The sequence below is a fragment of the Lepisosteus oculatus genome, chromosome 3, assembly GCF_040954835.1.
Source record: "Lepisosteus oculatus isolate fLepOcu1 chromosome 3, fLepOcu1.hap2, whole genome shotgun sequence".
Classification (NCBI taxonomy): Eukaryota; Metazoa; Chordata; class Actinopteri; order Semionotiformes; family Lepisosteidae; genus Lepisosteus; species Lepisosteus oculatus.
In genome coordinates, this window is record NC_090698.1 from 58997222 (window position 1) to 59021177 (window position 23956).

Consider the following 23956-nt stretch of genomic DNA (forward strand, 5'->3'; position numbering starts at 1 on the left):
GGTGCTGCATTTGTAATAGTTAAAAAAACATGATGTGAAAAGTAAAGAAAATGCACTGTAAAAAAAAGAACAGCAAAAACAATCCCGAATACAGGGTAAGCTATAATACCTTAATACTGATCTGTTTTATTTGTCTGCACATACAATAAGTTGAATCTTCCAGTACTGTAATTAAAAAATACTACCCATATTACTATCACTATTTCTAGTGTATTCTAAAATAATTAACAGTTATAACAAAACTACTAAGGAATGCTTGTTTTGTGAGCCGCGGAACCATACCTTATTTCCCCAACAAGGTGTTAAGTTCTATATTCGCATATTCCCCATTTGCATATTCACCAGAGACTTCATAGTACCTAACCTTCCCAAATACTGAGGTTTTACTGTATTTCACTCAGGTATAAAACCGTCAACCACATGCCGCAGACAGTGGAAGTACTAAATTCTGTATTTGAGAGATTAGCATGGAAGTGGGAGAAGTGTTTTGGGTACTAGAAGCGCTCAAGATTAATACATTTGTTGTAGTGCCTTTAAAAGTTATGAATGGAAAAAACCCTCAAACTTCACTGCTTTTTTTCAATATGACTATTTTTTTCTTAGAAGGTCTGAAACTGCTATTTCTAATGAGATGAACATTTAGGTACTGTAGTTCTCAGTAGTTTCTCTCTTTTGTAACCTTTGCTTTATTCATGAATTTATATATAAGTGTCCCTGGGACATTACATTTGACACAAAATGCCTGAACCTGCCTGCAAGGGTTCAGTGAAACATAACATTTCAGAATCCCTTGACAATGTATGTAAATAAACATTTTAAATATGACATTTATTTACTCTTACACTCATATTCAAAATACTTAAATACACTGAAATTATTTTATGTTCTTAAAGACCTTTGGATGTGAAGCATCTAGTGACATCTAGTGGCTTGTATTGATGAAGTTAACAAAAGAGCTGAAGGCCATTCGAACTGTGTAACCTCAAATACAGTATATTTCAAATAGGACAGCCTTTTATTTATTATAAACCTTATGATGATTTGTGAGAATTAATGGAACTGGTTTATAAAAGGCATTGTAATTAGCCCGGTACCATTCGAAAGAAAGTGCTCCATTTCAGGGATGTGGCTGAATTTTCAAATAACATTTCAAGTTTCCTTTGCCTTGAATGGCTGAGTTAAGGATGCTGTCTAGTTGGGAAGCTGTTATTGGTCAGGACTGGGAACTCCAGAGCTATAAAAAAAACTCTTTTAGCCACCTGGCAGCTGTAAGACTTGGACATACAAAAACACTATTGTCCCTTTTGTTAACTGTGCTTTTATTATTTTGGCTTCTTCACTAAAGTTCAAGCTGAAGATGAGTGCTTCCCTCTACTTTATATACCTCTGTAGTCTTTTGAAAGTTTACAGTGTATCTTTATCTATAGAATAAGGTGTTTTGTTTTATAGTTGCATCTGTTTCCTTCTGCAAAGAAAACGTTCCAATAAAAAGTTTTAATTTAATCTGTTTTAATTTTAAATTTCAGATAAATTCCTTGCAATATTTGTTGGCTTTGGTAATATCAATATTTCAGGATTTCTGTGTTTTTATCCTAGGGTAAAGAACAGGTAGAATAAAGAAAGAAAGTTAAGGTAATAACTGTACATGATTGAGAATCATACTGAATGCGTTACAGTATACATTTTGGAATGCATTTTAAATCATTTTCCTAATTGAAACCTACTTTAAGAATCCAAACAATCAGGCACATCTTTATTTTGTTCCCTGAAGATATACTGTACTGTGGTCATTCTCAGTGCCTGCCATAAGTGAAGTGGAACAAGAATGCAGGGCGATCCTTAAAATTATATTTTAATGTGAGTGTATGACTTTGTTTTAAAAATAAGGTAAGATAAGACTTTAAGAAATATCGAGACTTTATAGAAATTGAGAAATATCGCTGATTTTCAGAAGGCTTGTTTTGTGTTTTGCTTTTTGTTTTGAGTGAAGGGACCAATCTCATTGCCAAAACAGTAGTGATGCCTAGTAAGTCTGATATTTTTCATTTACCCATACTTACCCAATGTGCGCATTCCCTAAAGTTTGAATTTTCATAATTGTGTTTTAGTTGTCACATTTGGTATTTGGTCACTTTCCTTGATGAAGTCAATGTGCATGTGTGCCGTGTGTGTACAGTAAGTGTCTACTGTGTCTTGTGCAAGTCATGGAAAGTTACGTATGGGAATTTACAGCACATGGCTTACCTGCTGGTAGAGTGGTGCAGGAATCCATTTGCACATGTATCCTGCACCTAACAGAAGGGCTTGTTGTCTTACGGTAATCATAATCTGACATCTTATCATTGTGACATAGAAGTGATGAAAAAGTATTTGTGGATTAGGCCGCTGTCTGCAAAGCCCATATGTAGTCTCGTTAACACAAGCAGAATGAAAAGCTTTTTTGACCCCTCACAGGAAGTTTGTCTAGTTAGATTTATTTCTAAAAACAGAATGTGTGCATCTTGCACACAACAAATTCAACTGTATTTATTTTTCTTCCCTAATTAAGCAAGTATTTCAAGGACAAAAGGCCTTCTGGTATTCAAGAGTACTTCAGACAATTTGAAATCAATTAGTTCAGTTTCTTGGCTTCATATCGCTTACACTATGCATAGTAAGCTTTGATAGCCTCCCCATGAAAGCTTGAATAAGAGCAGATTTGCATCAGAATAGAACCTATTCAGCACAATAAATGAACATCATCTTCCTGAAAAACCCTGTTAGATAAAGGCATTAAATTAAAATTGTGTGAAAATACCATTATTGTTTGAGCTCCAAAACCAAATATTGGAGTTGATTTACTAGCTGAACAAGTAAAACATAAATCTATGCAAAGTTAATTGGATACTTTGTGTAGTTTGTATAGTAATTAAGTAATTTCACTTTTTAATGGCTGAATAAAGTATTCACAGAACTACCCCAAAAAGTGGTGTCCTTCATTGGTAACTGCCATTGAGTTACTGTATATACGCTGTGAAGCCTTCACAAACTCTGCCATACTCTCTTGCTGCCTTGTGAATACAGGTTTGAATTTAGTAAAGACCAAAAGCAAACATTTGCTTTGACCAGATAAATTTAAGTCAGTCATGTTTCACCTGCTGTTTCAGTGAATTGCTTCAAAATTTGCCTCGATAAAATTCAGTTGATCTGAGAAAATTATAAATGGTTCCTTCTGATTTGTGTCTTCTATTACATTCTTTTGTTACTATTTTAGGTTAGAAATTTTGGATAGATGTGCCACAGTGATTTACAAAATAAACCAATCAAAGTGATCATCTGAAAACTAATTGTGATAGTCCAGCATTCAGTTTGGAATAACTGAAGAATACTGTAGGTTGAATGTGAGAGCAAATTAGACAATATCCTAACCTAAATGAATATATATTTAAGTAACTAGGCTTCGATTCTTTGTCCAAGTTTCATGCTGTGTTGTGTTACTTGATTTTACATATCATGTTCATTGGGCTTACTTATTTTTTTTATCATCTTGAGTTTTTAAGGTCTTGCAATGCTGACTCTTGAATTAAGTCATCGAACAGGGAATGGCTCAGAATGACAGCCCGTTCAAAATTTGAGTTTTGAATTCAAAATGAATTTTACCACTAATTTAAAATGATTATACAAATTGCTGTATAGTAATTTTGTATTATGATTAAATTTGAAATATAAGCATAGTCTTTTATTAGCCCTGTTAAGCAGGGTGCAGAATAAGTGAGTACCCCACTAATTCTTTCTTATTCAAAATATTTTTAATTTATCTGAACTGATTAACTCTCTCTGTAGGAAAATGTTAGAATTCTACTTCAGAAAGCTCAATCTTACAGTATCAAGTTTCACAGTTTGACGTTTTTTAATGTTCAGTGTTACTTTCTGGCTATAGAATATGTACTGTATTTATTTGATATTTTGTAGAACACTATTGTTCAGTGACATGCAAATGCTTTTGTTGATTTAATGTCCTTAAGACATTGTTTTTTATCTTTACTGAGGAATGCTCTTCAGTCTTGTTAGAACATTTTATTGTCCTATAAAAACTGATACTGTTGTTAAACTAAACCTTTTGACTTTGTTATTATACTCTTACAGCAGTGATCACTATCCACACTCTACATGTGAATTAATAATCTTATCCATACTGTATACAGATTTGCTCCAAATTACTGAAACTATCTAAGTGGAGCACCTTTCTCAAGGGTACTGTAATAGTGCTTAGCTCACATTTTGAATGAACAACCTTGCAATTAGTCCAGACCAAAGCCCCAAAAGCTACTCTACACTGCTACAGTACCTAGTCTTAGTTACTGTTAATCTCGGCTCCAAGCATATGAAATTAAAATCAACACCAATGAGGAAGCAAATGGTACACATCATTATTTTGTGAGAAATACTTAATGGGAAATCTAACACTAAAACATGCATTTGCTACCAGAGTTATTTTGATGGATCAAATACATATTTAATGTGTATTTGTGACTGTTTTATTGGTAATCTGCCCACTGCCTTGCCTGGCCTCGATGTTATGGTGACTTCCAGCCTTTTCTCAGAATTATTACTTTTTTGCTTTGCTCAGAATCTGAATATACAGTATACAACCTGAGACCTCTTAATTAAAATTAGGTTTACACTAATTCATTTTTACTAATTAATGTATGTCTCTAGTATCCTGGCAACTTTCTTGCCTCTGATAACTCACTCTGTTATATGTCAATAAGAAGCAGAATTTTTATTGCTGAGACTACACATTTGGTACAGTATCTTTATGAGTTGCATTTGTATATAATTATGTTGTAGATCAACACACAAAAGTGATGTAGACAAATCCTGCGGTATAAATAGCATCAGAGTTAGAAGAATTAGTTGTTTCTATTACAAATTTAAGAATCCTAATTATTACCATACACTTTACAACACTGGGAAAGACTTCAGAAAAGGATATACCTGTAACTCATCCTTTATCTAATTCATAGATGATTTCACTTCATTCTAAAGGAAGTATTCAAGCCTGTGTAAAAGTTTATATACAGTATACAGTACAGTAGTTATGGAATGAGCTCTGCTGTCTATATGGATACGAGCCATACTTTATGTGTAATTGTCAGGCTTTTACCTACAAAATAGCATTTTTAACTTGAGGAAAATACTCTTCATTGTACTAACACTGTATATAGGAATGTTAAGCATTTTGTTTTCTTAGAATCCTAATTTTGATCACTTTTTGGAGCATGTAATTTATCTGAGAACACTTGTAGGTATTGTATAGGCTTAGGCAAGCAAGTGATCCGGTGTTTTGAATTGCAATAGTAAGGTTACACTATGAAACTTTTTTTCAAGTAACCTGTAACAGCACCATATATTATAATATTGTTACAGTATTACAGTAAATTCTGTGCAGGAGAACAACTGACACTAGAGGTTTTGCTTAGCCAGCACCTCTTTATTTTAACAAAATAACTCTTACATTACTTTAAATTGCATGTAAAACAGTGGTTTTAGCCAAAGGTATTTTAATCTCTAGGAAATTATTTACAGTTTGGAAAGGAACAAGTAAAAGTTTATTCCAATGCTGAAAAGAGAAGAAAAGAAACACAATGTTTCGGCTGTGGAGCCTTCTTCAGGTGTTTCTATTTGTGTTGAGATTGTTATAGTACTGTATATCATATTATATTATTATCATGCTTTCCCTGATTCATTACGAAGTTGCTTTTTTGGATATCACATCCATTTTTGTATATATAACATCTACCATTTGATGTGTGTATTACATATACTGTATGTTTGCATGTTATAGATATTTTTAACGATGCAATATACAGTATAACAGCCTGAAACAATTGACATGTTTAACATGTACAGTACAGTTAGTGTAGAATGTGAGCTACTGTAGTTATACACACTTAGCCCTACTATCTTCACCGAAATGACAATAATGATGTTGTAGTAAGAACAGGTGTACATTTGTTTATTGTTATATAAATTTGGTATTTAGGGGCATGTTGTATTGTGAGAAAATAGCAGGTCAGGTCTGAACCAGATATATTTCAGGTTTTTGCAAAGAAGGAGGCATCAGTGCACTATTACTAATTGATGTTGTTTTAAATTATTATTTTATATTCCTCAACACTGTCAGAATGGAATAGGTTTATACTGTAAATGTCTTCATAAGACTTCCGGGATCAACTTTTGTTTTCCAATATTTATTAACAGTTAAAAAGTTTAAGAGAGAAAGCCATTCATTAATTTAAAACCTAAACCTTTTCAAGACTTAGTGTACAGTTCTTTCGAATGGCTTGTTAAACCATTTCAGTTGAACATTTGTAAACTATGGTAAATTATAACACAATCACTGTGAAGGTTTGTGAAACACTTTTTGTGCAGTTGTCACAAACTGAGGAGAAGAACATCCAATCTACTGCAAGCTTAAAAATGTAAAAACCCAAAGCACAAGTCTGTTTTCATCTCTTAAATGGTGTGCAGGTATTTAGCAGTTGGAAGTTAATAATGAAGGGGAGAAATCAGACTTTTTAAGAGGAAAATAAAGTGTCACTGATTTAACTGAGTGTTTTAAAATTACATTTATTAAACTATTGAATTCAATCAAGAATATATTTAACCACTGCTTTATTTTCTAAATCACAGTTAAAGAGCTCAGTAGGACAGATTAGATGTACAGTATGTGGGGCAACATAAGGTATCGACATGCGCATAACATTTACACCCTCAACACAAGGCAATGTGCCTTCATTTTCAAGGCAATGAAGCATAAAAAAAAACTAAAAAACACCTACTATAATTACATACAAATGAATCTGACTGTATGATTGTCCACTACCCCATACTATATATGAGATAGGGCTCTATGTAGTGGGCATGTTGAAGAAGTAATGTACCACCCCCTTGAAACCTAGACGGTATACTGTAGAAGTGTATCACAACAATAGTGTATCACCTGGTCTCTGGCACAGAGGAGCTTGTCACTGTGCAGGAAGTGGTACTGTGTGTGTTCTTATCCCGCAAGCAACAGTGTTCAGATTCTGGCAGTGGCAGAATGGTGTTACACATGCTACTTATAGCCCATGGGTAGCCATATCGCAAAAATAAAGTATTTTATTTTAAGGACAAACTGCTTTTTTCATTATTTTCATTTTTTCCTCATTTCTGAGGAAGGAGTGTTACAAGATCTGTTCAATATTAGTTGCATTCAGTTCTTCACAGCACAGCAAAATGCTCAGTGTCTCTTTCCAATTTCTTTTTTCGCTTCAAGTTAAATTATGAGGTATTCACACATACAGTAGTGGACATAAGATGATTTTTTTGTGCAAATGTAATCAAGGAGTCACCAAGATGAAACAGTGACCATCTTTAAAATTGTTATATACTGTATTGTGAATGACCGTGTAGAATTTTTCATGTCTCTAGGAGATGCCAGTACTGTGCTTAAAGGTCCAAATTAAAGTGCATAAAGGTCTCAAATTAAGAAATGCCAGAGCAGAGTTCACACCAGCTCCAGCACAAATCAAAAATGGAATTTAACCCTTGTCATCATAAGGTGTGTGCTGTTCTTCTCCTAACAAACTAACAGCAATGAATGATGACTATTTCTTTACTTCGTTAGCCTTGGTTTAATTTGAAAAATTTCCAAGCTATTGGAAGTCCAGTTTTGGATAACTTATCTTACGAATTGACATAACAGCCAGTTACAAACAACATATTAGAGGGAATGAACTTAAATTAAGTAGTGTGGGCCATCTTACTTTTTGGATTGGTAGTTGCTAATTGGTCTTAGAAAAAGTAGCTTTTCTCATCTATCTCAGTTCAGATCTGTTCCTGAAGGACCTTAGAGAGATAAGGGAATCTCCAGTGATAGTATGGATGGATAGCTCATTCCCAACTTTGTGTAAGTAAATGGATTTAGGTTTCAGATCTAAATGCACAGCCTCTGATTTTCAAGATATCCTTGCGTCCTTTTGTAAGACCCTTTCCTGAAGTAGTTCTGTCCATTGACTTTTTCATTGCATTGCAGAATATTAAATACAGTAGGGTCTCGACATCTGCAAAATAGACATGTGTGAATTCACTTATTCGCAATTCGGTCTGGCCAGTGGGATATCGGATGGAAGAAGAGAAGAGTGGGATGAAACCAAGCTCAAGGTGATTAGGTGCAACTTTCAGATTCACTATGCAAGAGATGAGGTTGTAAGATGAATTTAGATCATGAGCCCTGCCCCCTGCGCAAGTACCCACTACACAGCATCTCAATGTGTCCTTGTTTTTGTATTGTAAAGAAAGCTGCTGTATATGTGTCAGTGATGAAGGAAATGATCACACTGGAGACGACTTACAGGCTTGCTGAGTGTAACTGACCTTTTCATTATACTGGGGTGTGATACTTACAAAGTAGGGGAATAGCTGAGAAGTCAGAGAGAGAAATTGCTCGCATCCATGTTGTTTATTTTATAGGTTTGTGATTACTGTAGTTTGTTTTAGTTGTTCAATGTTATTTTAGTTAAATTAAAACAAATGCATTAGTACTTTATTTATCATATCTTGGATGGTTACCTGTGTCTTTTAATCTTACTTACTATGTAGTGTGGTACATTATGTGACACTAAAGGCCTGCACTTGCTTATACTGTATGCGAATTTGGCTATTTGTGAATGTTGAAACCCTACTGTCCTTGAATCAAGCACCCTTGTAGACTTATCTGTTCAAAACTGAAGAGATCAAGTTCCTGAAATACTGTATGTCTTTATGCCTCAATTGCCTCATTGGAGAATCATTTTTTTCGATAATAACATAAATAAATAAAGTGTTCCCTGCCAGTTTTATAACATGAAGGGTATGGAACTGTATTTCATTATTGTTGTATCTTTAGGTCCCTCACGTTCCTTTATGTATGCCATTGTGTCACATTACATACAGGATTTATGGTATTGATAGCAACATTGCTTTCAGGAAAGAGGATGAGAAATTACATGTTACATGTTACAGAGACTGCTCAATGCCTGTGTCAGGACACATTTCATAGTTCCAATGTTCAATTATTTAATTCCCATCACAGGTGAGTAATTTACTTTTTCACAATAACTGTAACTGTATTGTGGACAGAGGTTTGGTATTTGATATAGAATCTGTTTTTTTGTTTCTCCGGTGTCTGTTTTGGATGGAATAACTAGTCTGGGTGCAAGCTATGCCATGAAACCTTTGTGCAGAGGCCCCTTTGAAACTGACATCCATTGGATTTATTAATACCTTTCAAACACTAGGGGCGTTCAGTGTAGCAGACCTTTCTGATCTTTCTGCAGTTCCACAAATTTGTGATTATCTACATCTTTTCATTGCTTTTTTCAGTTGGTATCATGTTTAATTTTAATCAAAACAGACATACAGTAGGTTGGTTGATATAGAAGTATGGGAGTAGCCATTTAACCCATAATACAATAATATGGAAATTTGGTATTTCTGAGTATTTAATAATGTTTTGATTGCAGCATAATTTTATCTTTTTTGTTACAATAAGCTGTTACTGTATGTAGTATACATTGGGAAGACAAGAACACAGTTTAATGCCTAGTAGAAAATGAAGAACAAATCTGGCTATAGGGTGTCCCAGTTTAATATCTCAATGTTCAACATTGTTTGAAATTGTTATTAATTGAGTTACTCCCCAATTAGCAACGTTAAACATTAAAAGTCCCCCAATTAACAAAAAATAATTACTTCTAACCCAGAACCACGGGAAGTAAGTGGATTTTGCATTGTCATCTTAACTATGTCATAACCATAGCATTTGAGTTGCTCATTCTTATTTCTTAGTCTTGTACATGTTTATCTTGAAATTGCTCTGTAATCCATAAAATCATTATTGGAAGGAGAAGTGTTAAGTGAGAGTATTGAGAGGTGCTGATGACAAGAGAAAGTGTCTCAGGATTGGTATTATGTACTGCATGTCTTATGTTTAATATGGATATTTCAATGATTAAGTATTTGTGATTGTTTTAAAAGATATTTAGATTTTTTTAATGCTGTTTGATGGGTACATGACAATGTTTGTCAAAACACTTTAATACACATGATTTTTAATACATTTCCATGATACAGTATGTTAATTTAAGCGATGGTTGCAAAAGTATTGATGCACTTTACAGTATGTACAGTAACTGTACAGTAAATGTTTAAGTTTAGGAGTGAAACTGCTATATTCCATCACATCTAGTTGAACAATCATGCCCGTTTCGGTTGTCATTAGCATGGTTTACATCCTTATGGTCCCTTTCTTTTCTTTTGGTAGAAAAGCCCCAGGTTACTGTCGTTTTGTTTAGCTTTCTGGTCCCTAATCACAAAGCTAGACGAGGACCTTCTGTATTTTACTGTAATGTACCGAAATATCAGTTTGTTTTTGCTTTCATAAAGGAAACAATTTCATGTTACCAAGAACCTAGTTTTCCATGGAAATTGTTCATATGTGTAAGTACAGATGTGTTACTCTAGGTTATTGTGAGATTGTCTTCAGACTGCTGTAGCAGCATACAGTACATTACTGCAGGCCTGATTTACAGGTATAGAGTATAGAGATAATACAAGGGGACAAACAATATTGTTTTGTTAATGTTATCCCTATCACTTAATGACACCTATTTTGATGTCTGAGAATTATATGCATTAGTACATGAGAATCTGGTTCAAAGTGTGTATTACATCTACTAAATTGGCAAACCTACTGTACAAAGAGAAAATAGTGCATTCAGTGCTGATTTTCAAAAGGCTTAGGCTGGGATCCATAATATGGTTGAATTAATAACTGCCAGTAGCTCGATAAACATGTTTAGATGATAAGAGACTTTTCCAAATTGTTTTTGCCATTATGTGTGCCTGTTGCCTTTGATGGCTGATGACAGCACCCTTGAAGTGAGGTAAAATGCTTTTATCTGAGCTTTCCTCTACTAGTTATTTCAGAACCTTGTGTTAATTTCCTGCTCTTTGTGGTACAGCCTTCATTGGAATGTGTGAGTTCGATAGAGTGCCAGCAAACCTGGCATTCAAAGTGCTGCCACTTCCTGCCTTGTGATAAAAGAAATCTGAATGACTCCCTGTTTTCTTTATTTCTTCAGCATTTACGTTTTTGGCTTGTCTAGTTTGTAATGTATCATAGTTACAGTAGATCATGGTAAAGAATACATTCAAACTAGCTTGCTTGTACCAAAATATAATTTGTGTGTATCATGCTATGATACCAAATTATCTGATTTTTCAATGATGTTTTGTTCAAAATTAAATCCATTGAGTAGTGACACACATACTGTATGTTCTGAAGTAATTTAATTTACTGTATAGTTTTAGACATTGTGTGAAGTTATTCTAAAGCTCTCTGAAACTGAAATATAAACAAAAAAATCTGTTTTTTAGGTGCGGGTACAGGAAATGTGGGAGTCTTTGTAAGACAAAGCCAGTGTTGATGGAATTGGCATGTGATAACTCTGGAATCATATGATTTAAAATACATATTATTCCAAAATTAATAGACTTCAGTCCAGAATTTCTGGGTAACTGAATGGTTGTATACCAATGCATGAAACTCCTTTACACTCTGAAATAGCCCCGAACAGTTTTATTTAAATGTAGGCTTTAAAATGCACTTCTGCGTTATCTCAAGTTTTCAAATTTGATATGATGACTTTCAGATATATTTGCTCTGCACTAGAGCAAAATGTGCTCTACTTTTTTATATCCACAAATAGGTTTCATGGAAAATTCCAATTCTACGCTGTTGGGCTGTTGGGCACAGAAAATCTGTAAAGGGACTAGAACTTCACTGGAGAGAAGCACTCAAAAGTTTAGAAACAACTTTCATTATCCTTAGTAGTCCAATCCTCTGCTTAGTAAGATGGAACATTCCATATTCGACACTTCTTCTTGTTTAATCTCATTATGGTGCTCTGCTGCTTATCCTATGAAACCATATCGTTGTGCAGTGGGGAGGCTGTCTGCACATTAAGTCAGTACTCTGTGGCCCTTTGTAGTTCTCTGCATATGTGTGAGAATCTGTTCAAAATGAAAACAGATGTTGTAGGTAAGCATGGTGCTATTTTCTTGTCTCTAATATGTAATGCAAATGCTATTTGCTCTGTACTGTATGAAGTGCTACTATTTGACTGCATGCTCTAGAAATGTGAAATCTAATTGTATTTTGGCATCTTCTCTGTTGTAGTTTTCAATAAATTAATTTACTCTAGGTCTGGGTAAGATAAATGTTTTTTTTTTCCCATTATATTTAAGTGTCTAGTTTTTCTAACAATTAATACATGTATTACATTGAAGTTTGGTGTTTTTTATCATACTTGGTTGATGGGCTTGCAACATGATACAGTATGTGATAAACCATTTGCAATTATAAAAGTTACATTTTTTCATTTCTTCATGTGATACCAGTTCAAATAGATCATTCACGTCTCCCAAAGAGCAATACAACATATGCATTTGGCAGATAACCCATTCACACAGAAAATACATGTCTGCCCACATACTGTATGCATTACATTACTGTAATGTAACCAAAATTACTTTGAACCAAGAATTCTATTCTGACTTTTAATTGTATTACATTGAAGGTTTAGTAAATACATTGTAAAGGGACACTGTTGTGGATTTGTTTATTTTTTACATCACTTTATTGGTGTACCTTTTGTCATGTAAAACCAATTGTAATATTGGTCTTGTTTTGTATTGCTTCTCAACCCCTAGATTCAGAAATATGTTATACTATATAGAATTTTTGGATTGTTATATAATTATTGTTGAACCAGTGGATACCTACTCTGTATTATAAAATGTATAAAACTAGAATCTACAGAAAGATGTCTTACTTTTCTCTAAAAGCATGGTTGTCTTTTACTATAAATACATTGTTTTCCACTACAGATGTAAAATACTGTTCACCCTGTATCTTGTTTATTACATTTGAAGAAGCCCCTTAATAATCAATATTAAGATATTAATATGGGTTCTAGATGTAGAAAATTGATGTAGTGTCCGATTCCTAACAGGCTTACATGAATAAGTTAAAGCACTGGGAGATTAATTGCAGGATGCTGGATGAGATAAGCCATTTTCAAGTATAGCGAAGCATGTGTAGAAAATAATTTAGGATTAGAAGCGTAATCTCTTTATGTTAGGTGTGCAGTATCAGCAGAACAATATGGAGACAAGTAGGGTCTTTTAGACAGTATATCACAAGCAGAAATCATTCATAAGTTTAGTTACAGATGTTAGCTTTGTACTTGTGATATGGAGTAAATTACTGTGCATACTGCAAAAATGCTGCGCATGCTGTGTCAGTGGCATGGCTCTGCTTCCTCAAAGATCTTGGGTCTTGGGTTCAGTTCCAGCCTGGGGCATCTTCCGTGTGGAGTTTGCTGTTTCTGCCCATGTTTGTGTGGGTATTATCTGGGCATTGTGTTTTTCCCCCACCTTCCAAAACCATACTGGCTAGGTTAGTAGATGTTCCTATGTGCTTGTGCTGTATGTCTGGGTGCCCTGTGATGGACTGGCGTCCCTTTGTACTTTGTGTGATTTTAGAATTTGTTCCACGTTCTGCCAGTTTTTGCAGGAATGGCTTTCTCATAATGGATGAAAGAAATTCTTGAATTATTTTTTGGAGGCATAGAAAAGTAATATACCTGTGTTTTCGTAAATGTCCGTTTCGTAAATGTTTTGATTACTTTTTCAGTTGTTCTCGGTACCGTCAATCATAATTTCATTTTATTTCAAACATTATATTCTTTCATTCATAATGCTCTTAAACTTCATTATCTATCTTATCAATTCGATTTTTAGAAAATGTGCAGTAAAATTGAATAGAAAATTAAATATAGTAAAGTTTGTTGTCCTGACATTTTCATTACAACTTTAAGGGTTACTTTTATACAACAAAAGGTGGCGATTTAAATAATATGTGTTTTTAAGTGTTTTACATTTCTAAAGTATTTTTGGTATTTTAGTTAGCCAACATACAATTATGAAATTTGAATTAAATAAAATCATATGGTCAAAGTTGCTTTATTTCTGTTATTATTTACAAGAAAGTATTAGGATACTGAGGATACGTAAAGTATATTGTATTATTTTTGGCTAGTAACATAATACACAATTTCCGTGTCTGTGTTTCAGATCGCCATAGTGCACTGTTAGCACTACTCAATCACAAACTCATTGCATTAAAAATTGTGTAACAACAGATAGACATCAGAAGAATGTTTAAATGTAATGATATTTGTTGTCTTTGCAGCACAAATTGAAGTTATACCGTGTAAAATCTGTGGAGATAAATCATCAGGAATTCATTACGGCGTCATAACATGTGAAGGTTGTAAGGTGAGTAAGTTCTTCATTGTATTTCATGTATTGTGTGGTATTGTAGAATGTTCACATTCAATAGGCTTCACAAAACATAAACATTAAATTCAAAGATACAGTACTTGAAACATTAACAAAGTATTAATAGAAGATTTGTAAAATAAATTAATGAAAATAAAAGGTAAATAAATGATAAAATGCTTTATGCTTTAAATTTACCAGTGTTATCTTTTATGTTATATTCTACTCTCCATACATTATGAAAAGCATACTCTTCAATGTAATCAATGTAACTAATCTCGTGCTTATATTGGTTTGCCAGTCTGATTAAATGTTTGTAACGCATATAGAAGTACTATTAAGGTCAAAAAAGTTAAATATTTGGCTTTTTCTTTTCTCATGTAAATAACATTTTTAGGAGCGAGTCTCTTAATTTATGTATTTGTAATTACTGGTTTGTATAGTTAACATTTAAAATATAAAAATAAAAAAATGAAAAAAAAGCATTCCTCAGTGTCACGCCCTCTGCAGCCAGAGGGCGCTCCTTTTCTGTCCTGTCCCTAGTTTCCAGTCTGCTGTCCTTCCTGTCCCTCTCTTTCCCTTGGGCTATATATTTCCGGGTCTTGCACTCTGTCCTTGCTCAGCATTGAGGTTCGGATGTCCTGAGACCCGCCTAGCACCAGGGCGCCCCACATCTGCTCCCTGAGGGCATAGGTTTCTATACGGCATTCCTGAACTCTTTGTACTAATGAGCCCGGGCCTTTTTCCCGTCTCGCCGCTACGCATATGGGTTTTTTTCTGCTCTCCTGCTCCCCACGGTTTGTCCCTTTGGACGTCCGTGACACTCAGTATTTGTTAATATGCTACTGTGGGAAAATGTACTAATCAAAAAGTCTTCTTGATGTGAGTTTCTGTGTTCTTGTGATTTATTATTTTTATATCTTTATACCTCGGTTTTCAGTCATTCTTTTGCCAGGATAGATTTACGGTGTGCTACATATCCCATACAGACCACCGCGGTAGTTTAAATTGTTTCAGGTATTGCCATGAGCTAACAAAAACAGAGACACAACCATGGTGCTCCTGTCATCGTGAAGAAAGCCTTTTTTAACTGAGAACTTCAGGGTCAATTGGACCCTTTGGATATCATTACACTTTTCAATTAGTCTAACCCAAGCCTGTGTTAGTGGCTTGTTAGCTGGCTTCTTTGGCATCCTACCACTGTAAACTAACAGCTTGTAGGTGTCATGAACTGAAATAACACCCAGATTGTTGAATTTATACTGCACAAAGATTTTTATTGGATGAGCAATATACTATACACCAAAAGTGTATATATACATCTGCAGTACAGTGATGTATATAGAATAAGTAGTGGACTTTTAGTAAATATTTAGTTTCATTTTTATCATAACGTATCATTACCTGTGTTGACTAGATTACCTGAAATTCAACAATAAATTATGGAGTGTAGAGGAGATACAGTACAGCAGATACTTTTCTTAATTCATTCACCCCACATCTATATCCCAGAGTTGATGGTTGATTTTCAGGAAGGGATTTTGATTTTTAAGATGCAAACACTGAGCCAAGATCATGGCGATTGCTAATTCCCACTGGAGAATTTCCTCTGAAACACATCCATCTTTAAACACACTTGTTTTTCCGTGGATGGTAGGAGCTCATTGTTTATGTAGGACCCCTTTCCCGTAATTTTCAGGGATTCTTCCGAAGGAGCCAACAGAACAATGCCTCCTACTCCTGTCCTCGCCAGAGGAATTGTTTAATTGACAGAACAAACAGAAATCGATGCCAGCATTGCCGACTGCAAAAGTGTCTTGCCCTTGGAATGTCTCGAGATGGTAAGAATTAAGCAACATACATTTATTTTCCCAAGCAATATCAAATCCGTGATCTGTGGAAAAGTGATACTTCGACCTGTTTTCTTTTGAAATAAATGATTGTAAAATACACATTCATGATTTGAAAACCATCAAAACATTATAGTAATCCTTGAAGACATTGTTGCTGTGGAAAACAGTGGAAGTTCTGTTATTTATAACACGATTGTACAGATATATTTTACAGATATATCTTAAACAAAGAATTGAAGGATTAGCAGTAATTTTACCAAATTATGTCTTGAGAACTATGTTCAATTTGTCGATGAGTCGGTGTGTCACAGCACACTGTAGCTGTTCCTTTAGTTTTAGTGTATATGTAAATGGCTTCTATTTAGATTTCAAATTAATTTGGCATTTACGATCTTTAATCTGTATTACTTCTGAATTCTGTTTCTGTAGTAGCTGATTTTGTATAGTGTATAGTTGGATGAAATTTTAACGCTTTAATATCCAACACTTTCCATGATAGTGACCGCTTATTTTATATTACACTACTATTTAAAGGCTTGTATATTTATACTATACTTGATTTTGAATCCATAGCAAGTTTGAAATAATCTATCTATATAGATTTCCTCATTTAAATCCCAGCTGCCAATGGCAAACAGATAATACGTGTCATGTGCTTTGTATGATTCGATTCACTCCAGTACCTGAACTGGATGTTTTTCTTCCTCCTGCACGGATGATCTAGTGTTTAATCGAGTTTGTCTTTGCGTCCAGCCGTGAAGTTTGGGAGGATGTCCAAGAAGCAGAGGGACAGCTTGTATGCCGAGGTGCAGAAGCACCAGCAGAGGCTGCAAGAGCAGCGGCAGCAGCAGAACGGAGAGGCCGAGGCACTTGCCCGCGTCTATACCAGCAGCATCAGCAACGGTCTCAGCAACCTCAACAATGAGATCGGGGGGACGTACTCCAATGGACACATAATTGACCTGCCAAAAACTGAAGGGGGCACTGGTTTCTACAGCATGGATTCTACACAGCCCTCTCCGGATCAGTCAGGGATGGACATGGCTGGGATCAAGCCAATCAAGCAGGAGCCTATATATGACCTGACGCCTGTACCAAACTTGTTTACATACAGCTCTTTCACAGATGGGCAACTAGCCCCCGGTGTGACGATAACTGAAATAGGTAGGTGCATGGACACTTACACGGTACTGTCCCACTTGACAGGTCTCAGTTTCTTCTTATGTAAAGTAATAGTTTTAAATGGCAAGATTAAGGGGATGTAAAAAAGTTGAAAAATCTTTTGTCACCTTCAGAAATAACTTGTTCTCATATAATCACCACCAATACAGCAACTGCATTTGTCATAGTATTTGGCTGAACAAGCAGGCACGTGACATGTCTAGTGATCAGGTGAGGTTAGTTATTCCAATTACATGATAATCGCCTAATAATGCAGTTGTTTCAATTTCTTATATTTTGTTTCTTATACTCCTGGTATTTTCAGTGTAAACCTGTGATTCTTTTACATGTAGTTTATTGGTTGGTATAGTCCATAAACCATCCACGTTTGTGGATGATACCATATTTGGAGGATTAGCAAACATTGTAGAAACTGAAATTTACATTAAAAAGATTTTGATAAAATTCAAAATTTTGGCAAACTGTTTAGTGGATGACATGCACATAGTGTATATACAGTAAGTGCAGAGTTGTGCATGTAGGTAGCAAAATCACAAATAAAATACAAAATGGGAAACATCATTTACAGTACATATACAGTAGATAATGTGGGAAGGAAGGCAAACAAACTGTTAGGATATATACAGTAGTTAAAAGCATAGAATGTAAATCAAAAGGCATTGCATTAAGATTGCATAATACACTAGTAAGGCCTTATTGAGAAAATTGTGTACAATTTTGGTCACCATTATGGAAAAGATATTGCTTTTCTGGAATCCATCCGTTCACATTCCAAGGCTTAAGGTTGTGTCATCCAGTCAAAGTTTGAAGAAACAACCTCTTTTAATGTGGAACAGAGAAGACTATGTGGGGACCTTCTACACATATTCAAAATCCTCACAGACATTGACAACATCAAACCAGCAGTCTTCTTCAGAACTAAAGTCAAACACAAGAAAACTACATGAAAGTTAAAAATTAAAAAGAATGAGATCAAGGGACACTTCTTTACCCAAAGAAACTACTAACTACCAAATGGACTAGCTGGGCCAACTGGTCTCTTCTTATTTGAACTTTTTTTGTATTCTTATTTAGAATATAAAAAAATATTTAGCTCTAAGGCCCAGACTTTCTTTTGTATGCTTTAATTCTGATGTCTTTCAACGTCTTTTCACATTCTTTTTCTGCTAAATACTGTAATTATGTGTCTTTCCACATGATGCATTGCCACTTCTATATATTGTCAAGTACTTTCAAAGCCAACAATTTTAGGAGCCCAGTAATTCATCTTTATTAATAATTTGCAGCATTTTGGCTTTTTGTCATTCTTATTTCCCCAGTAATTCACCTCAGACATGCCCTGTTTTCTTTTTTTAAACAGATCGAATTGCTCAGAATATTATTAAATCCCATCTGGAGACATGTCAGTACACTGTGGAGGAATTGCAGCAATTGGCATGGCAGACCCACACCTATGAAGAAATTAAAATGTATCAGAATAAGGTAACAGACTCTTGTTTGAAATCACCTTGTCAGTGATTTGTCAAATTTATATGGTAAACTCAAAGCCTGCTGAACTTCAGTTCATCTAATTCTAGCCACTGGTTTTTCGTAGGATTAGTGCTTTCGTTGTCAACAGCTAGAAGTTCCCTATACTGCATTTCAACACTCTTCCTGTCCACACTAACGAACAGAATAGGCAAATTATACTGTATAATGCAAGATCTAGAGCTTATCTTCCTCACATTGGACTGTGCTAGAATGTTAGCACTACTGTTTCCCAACATGACAGCTTACTTTCCAACATACAGATACAGTACATTTGTAGGCAATACAACACAGGATATTGTATTGAGGTATTGTCTATATTATGGTTTAATATTGTATATACTCATATTAAACAGAGTTGTGTATTGTTCTGCCTCATGACAATATATGATACAGTACTACACTTCCTTTGATTGAATTTGGTTTGTATTTTGTAATTGTTATACAATTTAGTGTAGTTATATTTTTTATTTTCTCATAAATTACTCTATCTGTAACTTATTCAATTATTACTCTTAATATTGTCCAGGGCACTGCCAATTGATGAGATGATAAATGGTACTTCACCTGACTTTTTTGTGCTTTTCTCATTTTCCAAAGCAGAGTTTGATGTTTTAATAAACAAAGCATCACGTGCCGTCTTTGTTACTTCAATATCATTATTTGAAGCTACTTGTATTTCTGAATTGTTTATTTTTCTTTTCTGCAGACACGTGAAGTCTTGTGGCAGCAATGTGCAATCCAGATCACACATGCCATTCAGTACGTGGTTGAATTTGCCAAACGGATAACAGGCTTTATGGAATTGTGTCAGAATGATCAGATTCTTCTCCTTAAATCAGGTAAGCACTGAGAGCCTTAACGTTTTATGACAATATAAATTACATAAATGTATGACAAATTTTCTTTTTTGCACATCTCCTTTTATTCATGCACATTGTACAAGCGTTTCAAATACTTCTGTTCTCCGAGCCTGCATTCTCTCTTTTTTCTTGTGTATCGTAACAAATTGGTGTTGACTTTGTCTTATGATAGTAGAAGGATCTTCTGAAGTTTTATTTGTATTTTTTTTTATTTGTTTGTTTTTTGTAGGCATATTTCATATTCTTCAGTTGTTTATTATTACATTATTACAGCTTAAAAACATTGAAAATCTGACTCGTTTGAATTACAAGTACTGTTTAACTTTGTTCTCCAATTATTTCATATTGCTATGACATTTTACCCAGGTAATATATGGAATGATAATGTAGCTGAAAGAAAAAGGGGAACTGCAATGCTATATTTATTATACTGGGTTATAATGAACCAGCGATCAGGAGTGCATTTCAAATCACAATGAAACTTCCAAGTACACAGTATCGTGAATCTCGTTGAGAAACTTGTTGATGGAACCAACATCAGTGCCCATGTTTATTACCCAACTCTTGGTTGAATATCTCTTGAAAAAGGAAACAGTTTGACTTTCTGCTAATCAGATCCTCTGTTTTGTGTATGTCGAGCATTTGGATGTTACAAATGCTCTGCATTGTGGCATCATTTAAAATATATACAGAGCAGAAAGGGCCACATTTCTGCCACAATTCTTGCAAACTCTCTCTCTTACCCATGCTGAAACCAGCTGTTTCTCGTCTGCCTGCTACAGCATGGCAACCGTACAGTATTTTCACAAAGTTCATGATTTTGTTCTTAGTCTGAGAAACTGGGACTGCAGTTCCCCTTTAAACAAACTAGACGTTTCTTTTTTCACTGTGGAAAATACCATAATCTAATTTATTAGCTGGCATACACACCAGAATTAAAATAGATCTCTTTTTAAATGTTTTTTCAAGGTTGTCTTGAAGTTGTGTTGGTGAGAATGTGTCGTGCCTTCAACCCACTGAACAACACTGTGCTTTTTGAGGGAAAATATGGAGGAATGCAGATGTTTAAAGCTCTAGGTAACTATTGGGTGTTATTTTGGTTAACCATGTAATATGTAAAAAATAATCAATTTAGAAGGGGTTTAATACCCTTTTACACAATGGCGCTAAATTCTATCTGAAATGATCTGAGACATATTTTCACCACACCAGGCTATGAAAGGAGTATATCTCAAAAGCAATACCTGGTTTCTCATTTTATATGCACAAATACTGTTCTGATTTGAAAAACATTTTTTAACTAGACATGTATAGTATTAAAACAATGAATGACTTATTAGTACTGATTAAGTTGTACTTCCTTTCTTTATCCCAAACTAATGGTTTTTGGCTATAACCTTAATAGAATGGGTTGATGATAGTTGTGTTAAATAATCTTGGCAATATTATGTACTACAGTATCTGTCAACATGCTGTAAATGTAATTCATCATTGGAATTTATATGGGCAATAACAAACAAAAGACCTACATTTTATTTGTAACTTTTCTTACTTTAATATCTTTACAGCAGTGGATTTTGTTTTGCAGCACTTCAGTCCTTTAACGTTTCTTGTATTTTTCCACAGGATCAGATGATCTAGTCAGTGCAGCTTTTGACTTTGCTAAGAGTCTGTGTTCCCTTCAACTCACAGAAGAGGAAATTGCTTTGTTCTCAGCAGCAGTCTTGATATCAACTGGTAAGACTGGTAGATCTCCAGTGCCCCTGAGAATATGCAGTCTTTCCAAAAGAGACGTGTAATAAGCAAATGTATCCTGATTTTAATTTATATGATAGATGATAGGATTCAGGTTGCTGCTCTCATATCTTGGCCCTTAAGTAAGGTTGCCCATATACTGTGTATTTTATATATTTAAATTTTTATCATTTATTTCCATCAGAACTACTCATCTCCTTACAGTTCAAAATAAAAATGGAAAATTAAAGTCAATTAATTACTATAATCTATATTCTTATTGGTATTTGAAATATCAGCAAATGTAGCTTGATTAGATTTGGGCAAATTTAACTTGACTCGATTTGCCTGAAGTAGACAGTGCAATATGACGGTCATCCAAGTCATGTCAACTGGTGTGATGTTTAATGTTTTTAATACAAGTATATAACAGAGGATGAAGCACTCGTAGAATGGGTGATTCTGTGCTGTTTTTCATTCATGACAAAAGAGATGCCAGTTGCATACAACTGTAATGGGGGTGCAGAGACCCCTAGCTTCTGCCTTTTGTTATCACTGTAGACATTCCAGAGCAAGGTTTATCACAAACAAAGATTGAGATCTAATTTTTTTCTGTATTGTCTAATCGTAATTTGGAATATTAGCAATTAAGTTCAGTAGCACCTTATTAACACAGGTCCTATACCCTTTTTATTAGTTCTCTAATTCTCTGTTCTTGTTTTCTGTTACTAGGAATGTGCCTCTAGTTAGAGAATGATTTTGTTTTGAGAAATAATGTATATTGTAGCTGCAGTATGCTTCTTGCACTAACAGTAAGATAGCTAGAAAATATCCAGGCTCATTCTTCCATCCTTTGATATGCTTGTTATGATTAAGAAATCAACACGGTTTGAAAATGTTGCTGAAATGTCACTGAAATTGTCCTTTTTGATCCTGTATTTATGCTAGGGTCCAGTCCTATGGAGGCTAACTTATGGCCTTATTAAGAATAGCCCTCACTGTTATATTCAATATTCATGTTTTCATACTGCAGATTTAATGATATAACAGTGACTTTGTTTAACCTGAGTAAATTATTTGAACTCCTTTTGATTATCTAGGCAAGTACAACAAATGCATAGTCATTGTTAAAAACCTTCTGAGTAAGGCAAACAAGTTGAAAAGTGCAAAAATGTTAACCCCAGCTGAAACAGTTGTCAACCCAGGCACAACAATATTTACACATATTTGCATGTATAATATGTTTTTTAGAGGAGGATGAACTGCAGCAAACAAATGTGTTTTTTTTTTCTCGGAATAGATCGTCCATGGCTGGTGGAGCCTAGGAAAGTACAGAAACTGCAGGAGAAAATATACTTTGCGCTGCAACATGTGATGCAGAAGAACCACTTGGATGAGGATTCGTTAGCCAAGGTACGACTTGAAGTTGAAGAGACGTTTTTTAAATACTTCTGAAAGGCTGAATGTTACACTCATTGTAATAATGTAGGTTGTTACATTTACATTCTTACGTACTGTATCTTTTTTCTGGGAATGTTATAGTATTATAAGTAGTCTGTTACAGTATACTGTACAGTATGTCAACTGCAAGTGAGCTCACTTAATTAAAAGGCAAGATCCTAGCCACACCTTTTCTTACTCTGAAGTTTTCAGAGAACACATTTCAGTTTTGCAAACTCCAATATATTTTGAGTTATCATAATATAGAATAGTCATAGAATAACTGGAACTAATGAATCTTCATAGTAATTATGCAACAATATTCAGTGTCCATGTAGAAAATACTTGAGTTACATTTTGAATCTGTGGACCAATGAGATGGATGTGGAAACTACAAGTTGAATTCTTTTTGTTTTCGGTCCATATTGAGAATAATGTACTACTATTTATTCATCACACTGTGCAGAATGAGCCTCTGCTTTCTTGGAATGAACTTTAAGCTGCTTAGAACACTTGTAGTCATTATCATAATCTCTGTAATAGCAGACATCGTGTGAACCCTAATACTGACTAATGACTTCAGCATATAACTTCATTGGACACTTTAACAATCTTTTCACAGAAAGATAGGACACATTCAAGATGTAGGTACTGTTTTTTACACATAAATGTAATTTTCAAGGCACACATAGATAGATTTGATTTAGTGAAAGTTAATCATTACTAAATGTACTTAAAACATGACCTATCGACTCTTGTATGTTTTATTTTAATACTGTATAAACAGGAGTATTCCTCTTTTGTATATTTTAATATAAAAAAATGCCAGCGGATAATTCTGTATTAAATGGATTTAATATATGGAAAATATTGTCAATAAATAATTCACAGTGTTACACCAGAATTTAGAAAATTCCAATTTTGACAGTGATATTTTCCTTTATTTTT

General features: G+C 34.4%; 1 protein-coding gene across 2 annotated transcripts in view; it reads left to right on the forward strand.

Moving 5' to 3' along the window:
- Window positions 1–23956, forward strand: part of rorb (RAR-related orphan receptor B) — a 52792-nt gene that overhangs the window by 21864 nt on the left and 6972 nt on the right. Inside the window, exons 1-9 of one of the 2 annotated variants that reach the window (XM_006626983.3) lie at window positions 12022–12106; window positions 14321–14406; window positions 16109–16250; window positions 17016–17426; window positions 18805–18926; window positions 19681–19813; window positions 20804–20911; window positions 21461–21571; window positions 22869–22981. In XM_006626983.3, the coding sequence (XP_006627046.2) occupies window positions 12067–12106; window positions 14321–14406; window positions 16109–16250; window positions 17016–17426; window positions 18805–18926; window positions 19681–19813; window positions 20804–20911; window positions 21461–21571; window positions 22869–22981 (1266 nt within the window). In that variant the 5' untranslated portion in view covers window positions 12022–12066. Of the gene's footprint in view, window positions 1–12021; window positions 12107–14320; window positions 14407–16108; window positions 16251–17015; window positions 17427–18804; window positions 18927–19680; window positions 19814–20803; window positions 20912–21460; window positions 21572–22868; window positions 22982–23956 lie in introns of those variants that run through there. The other variant, XM_015336664.2, reaches the window with a different exon arrangement.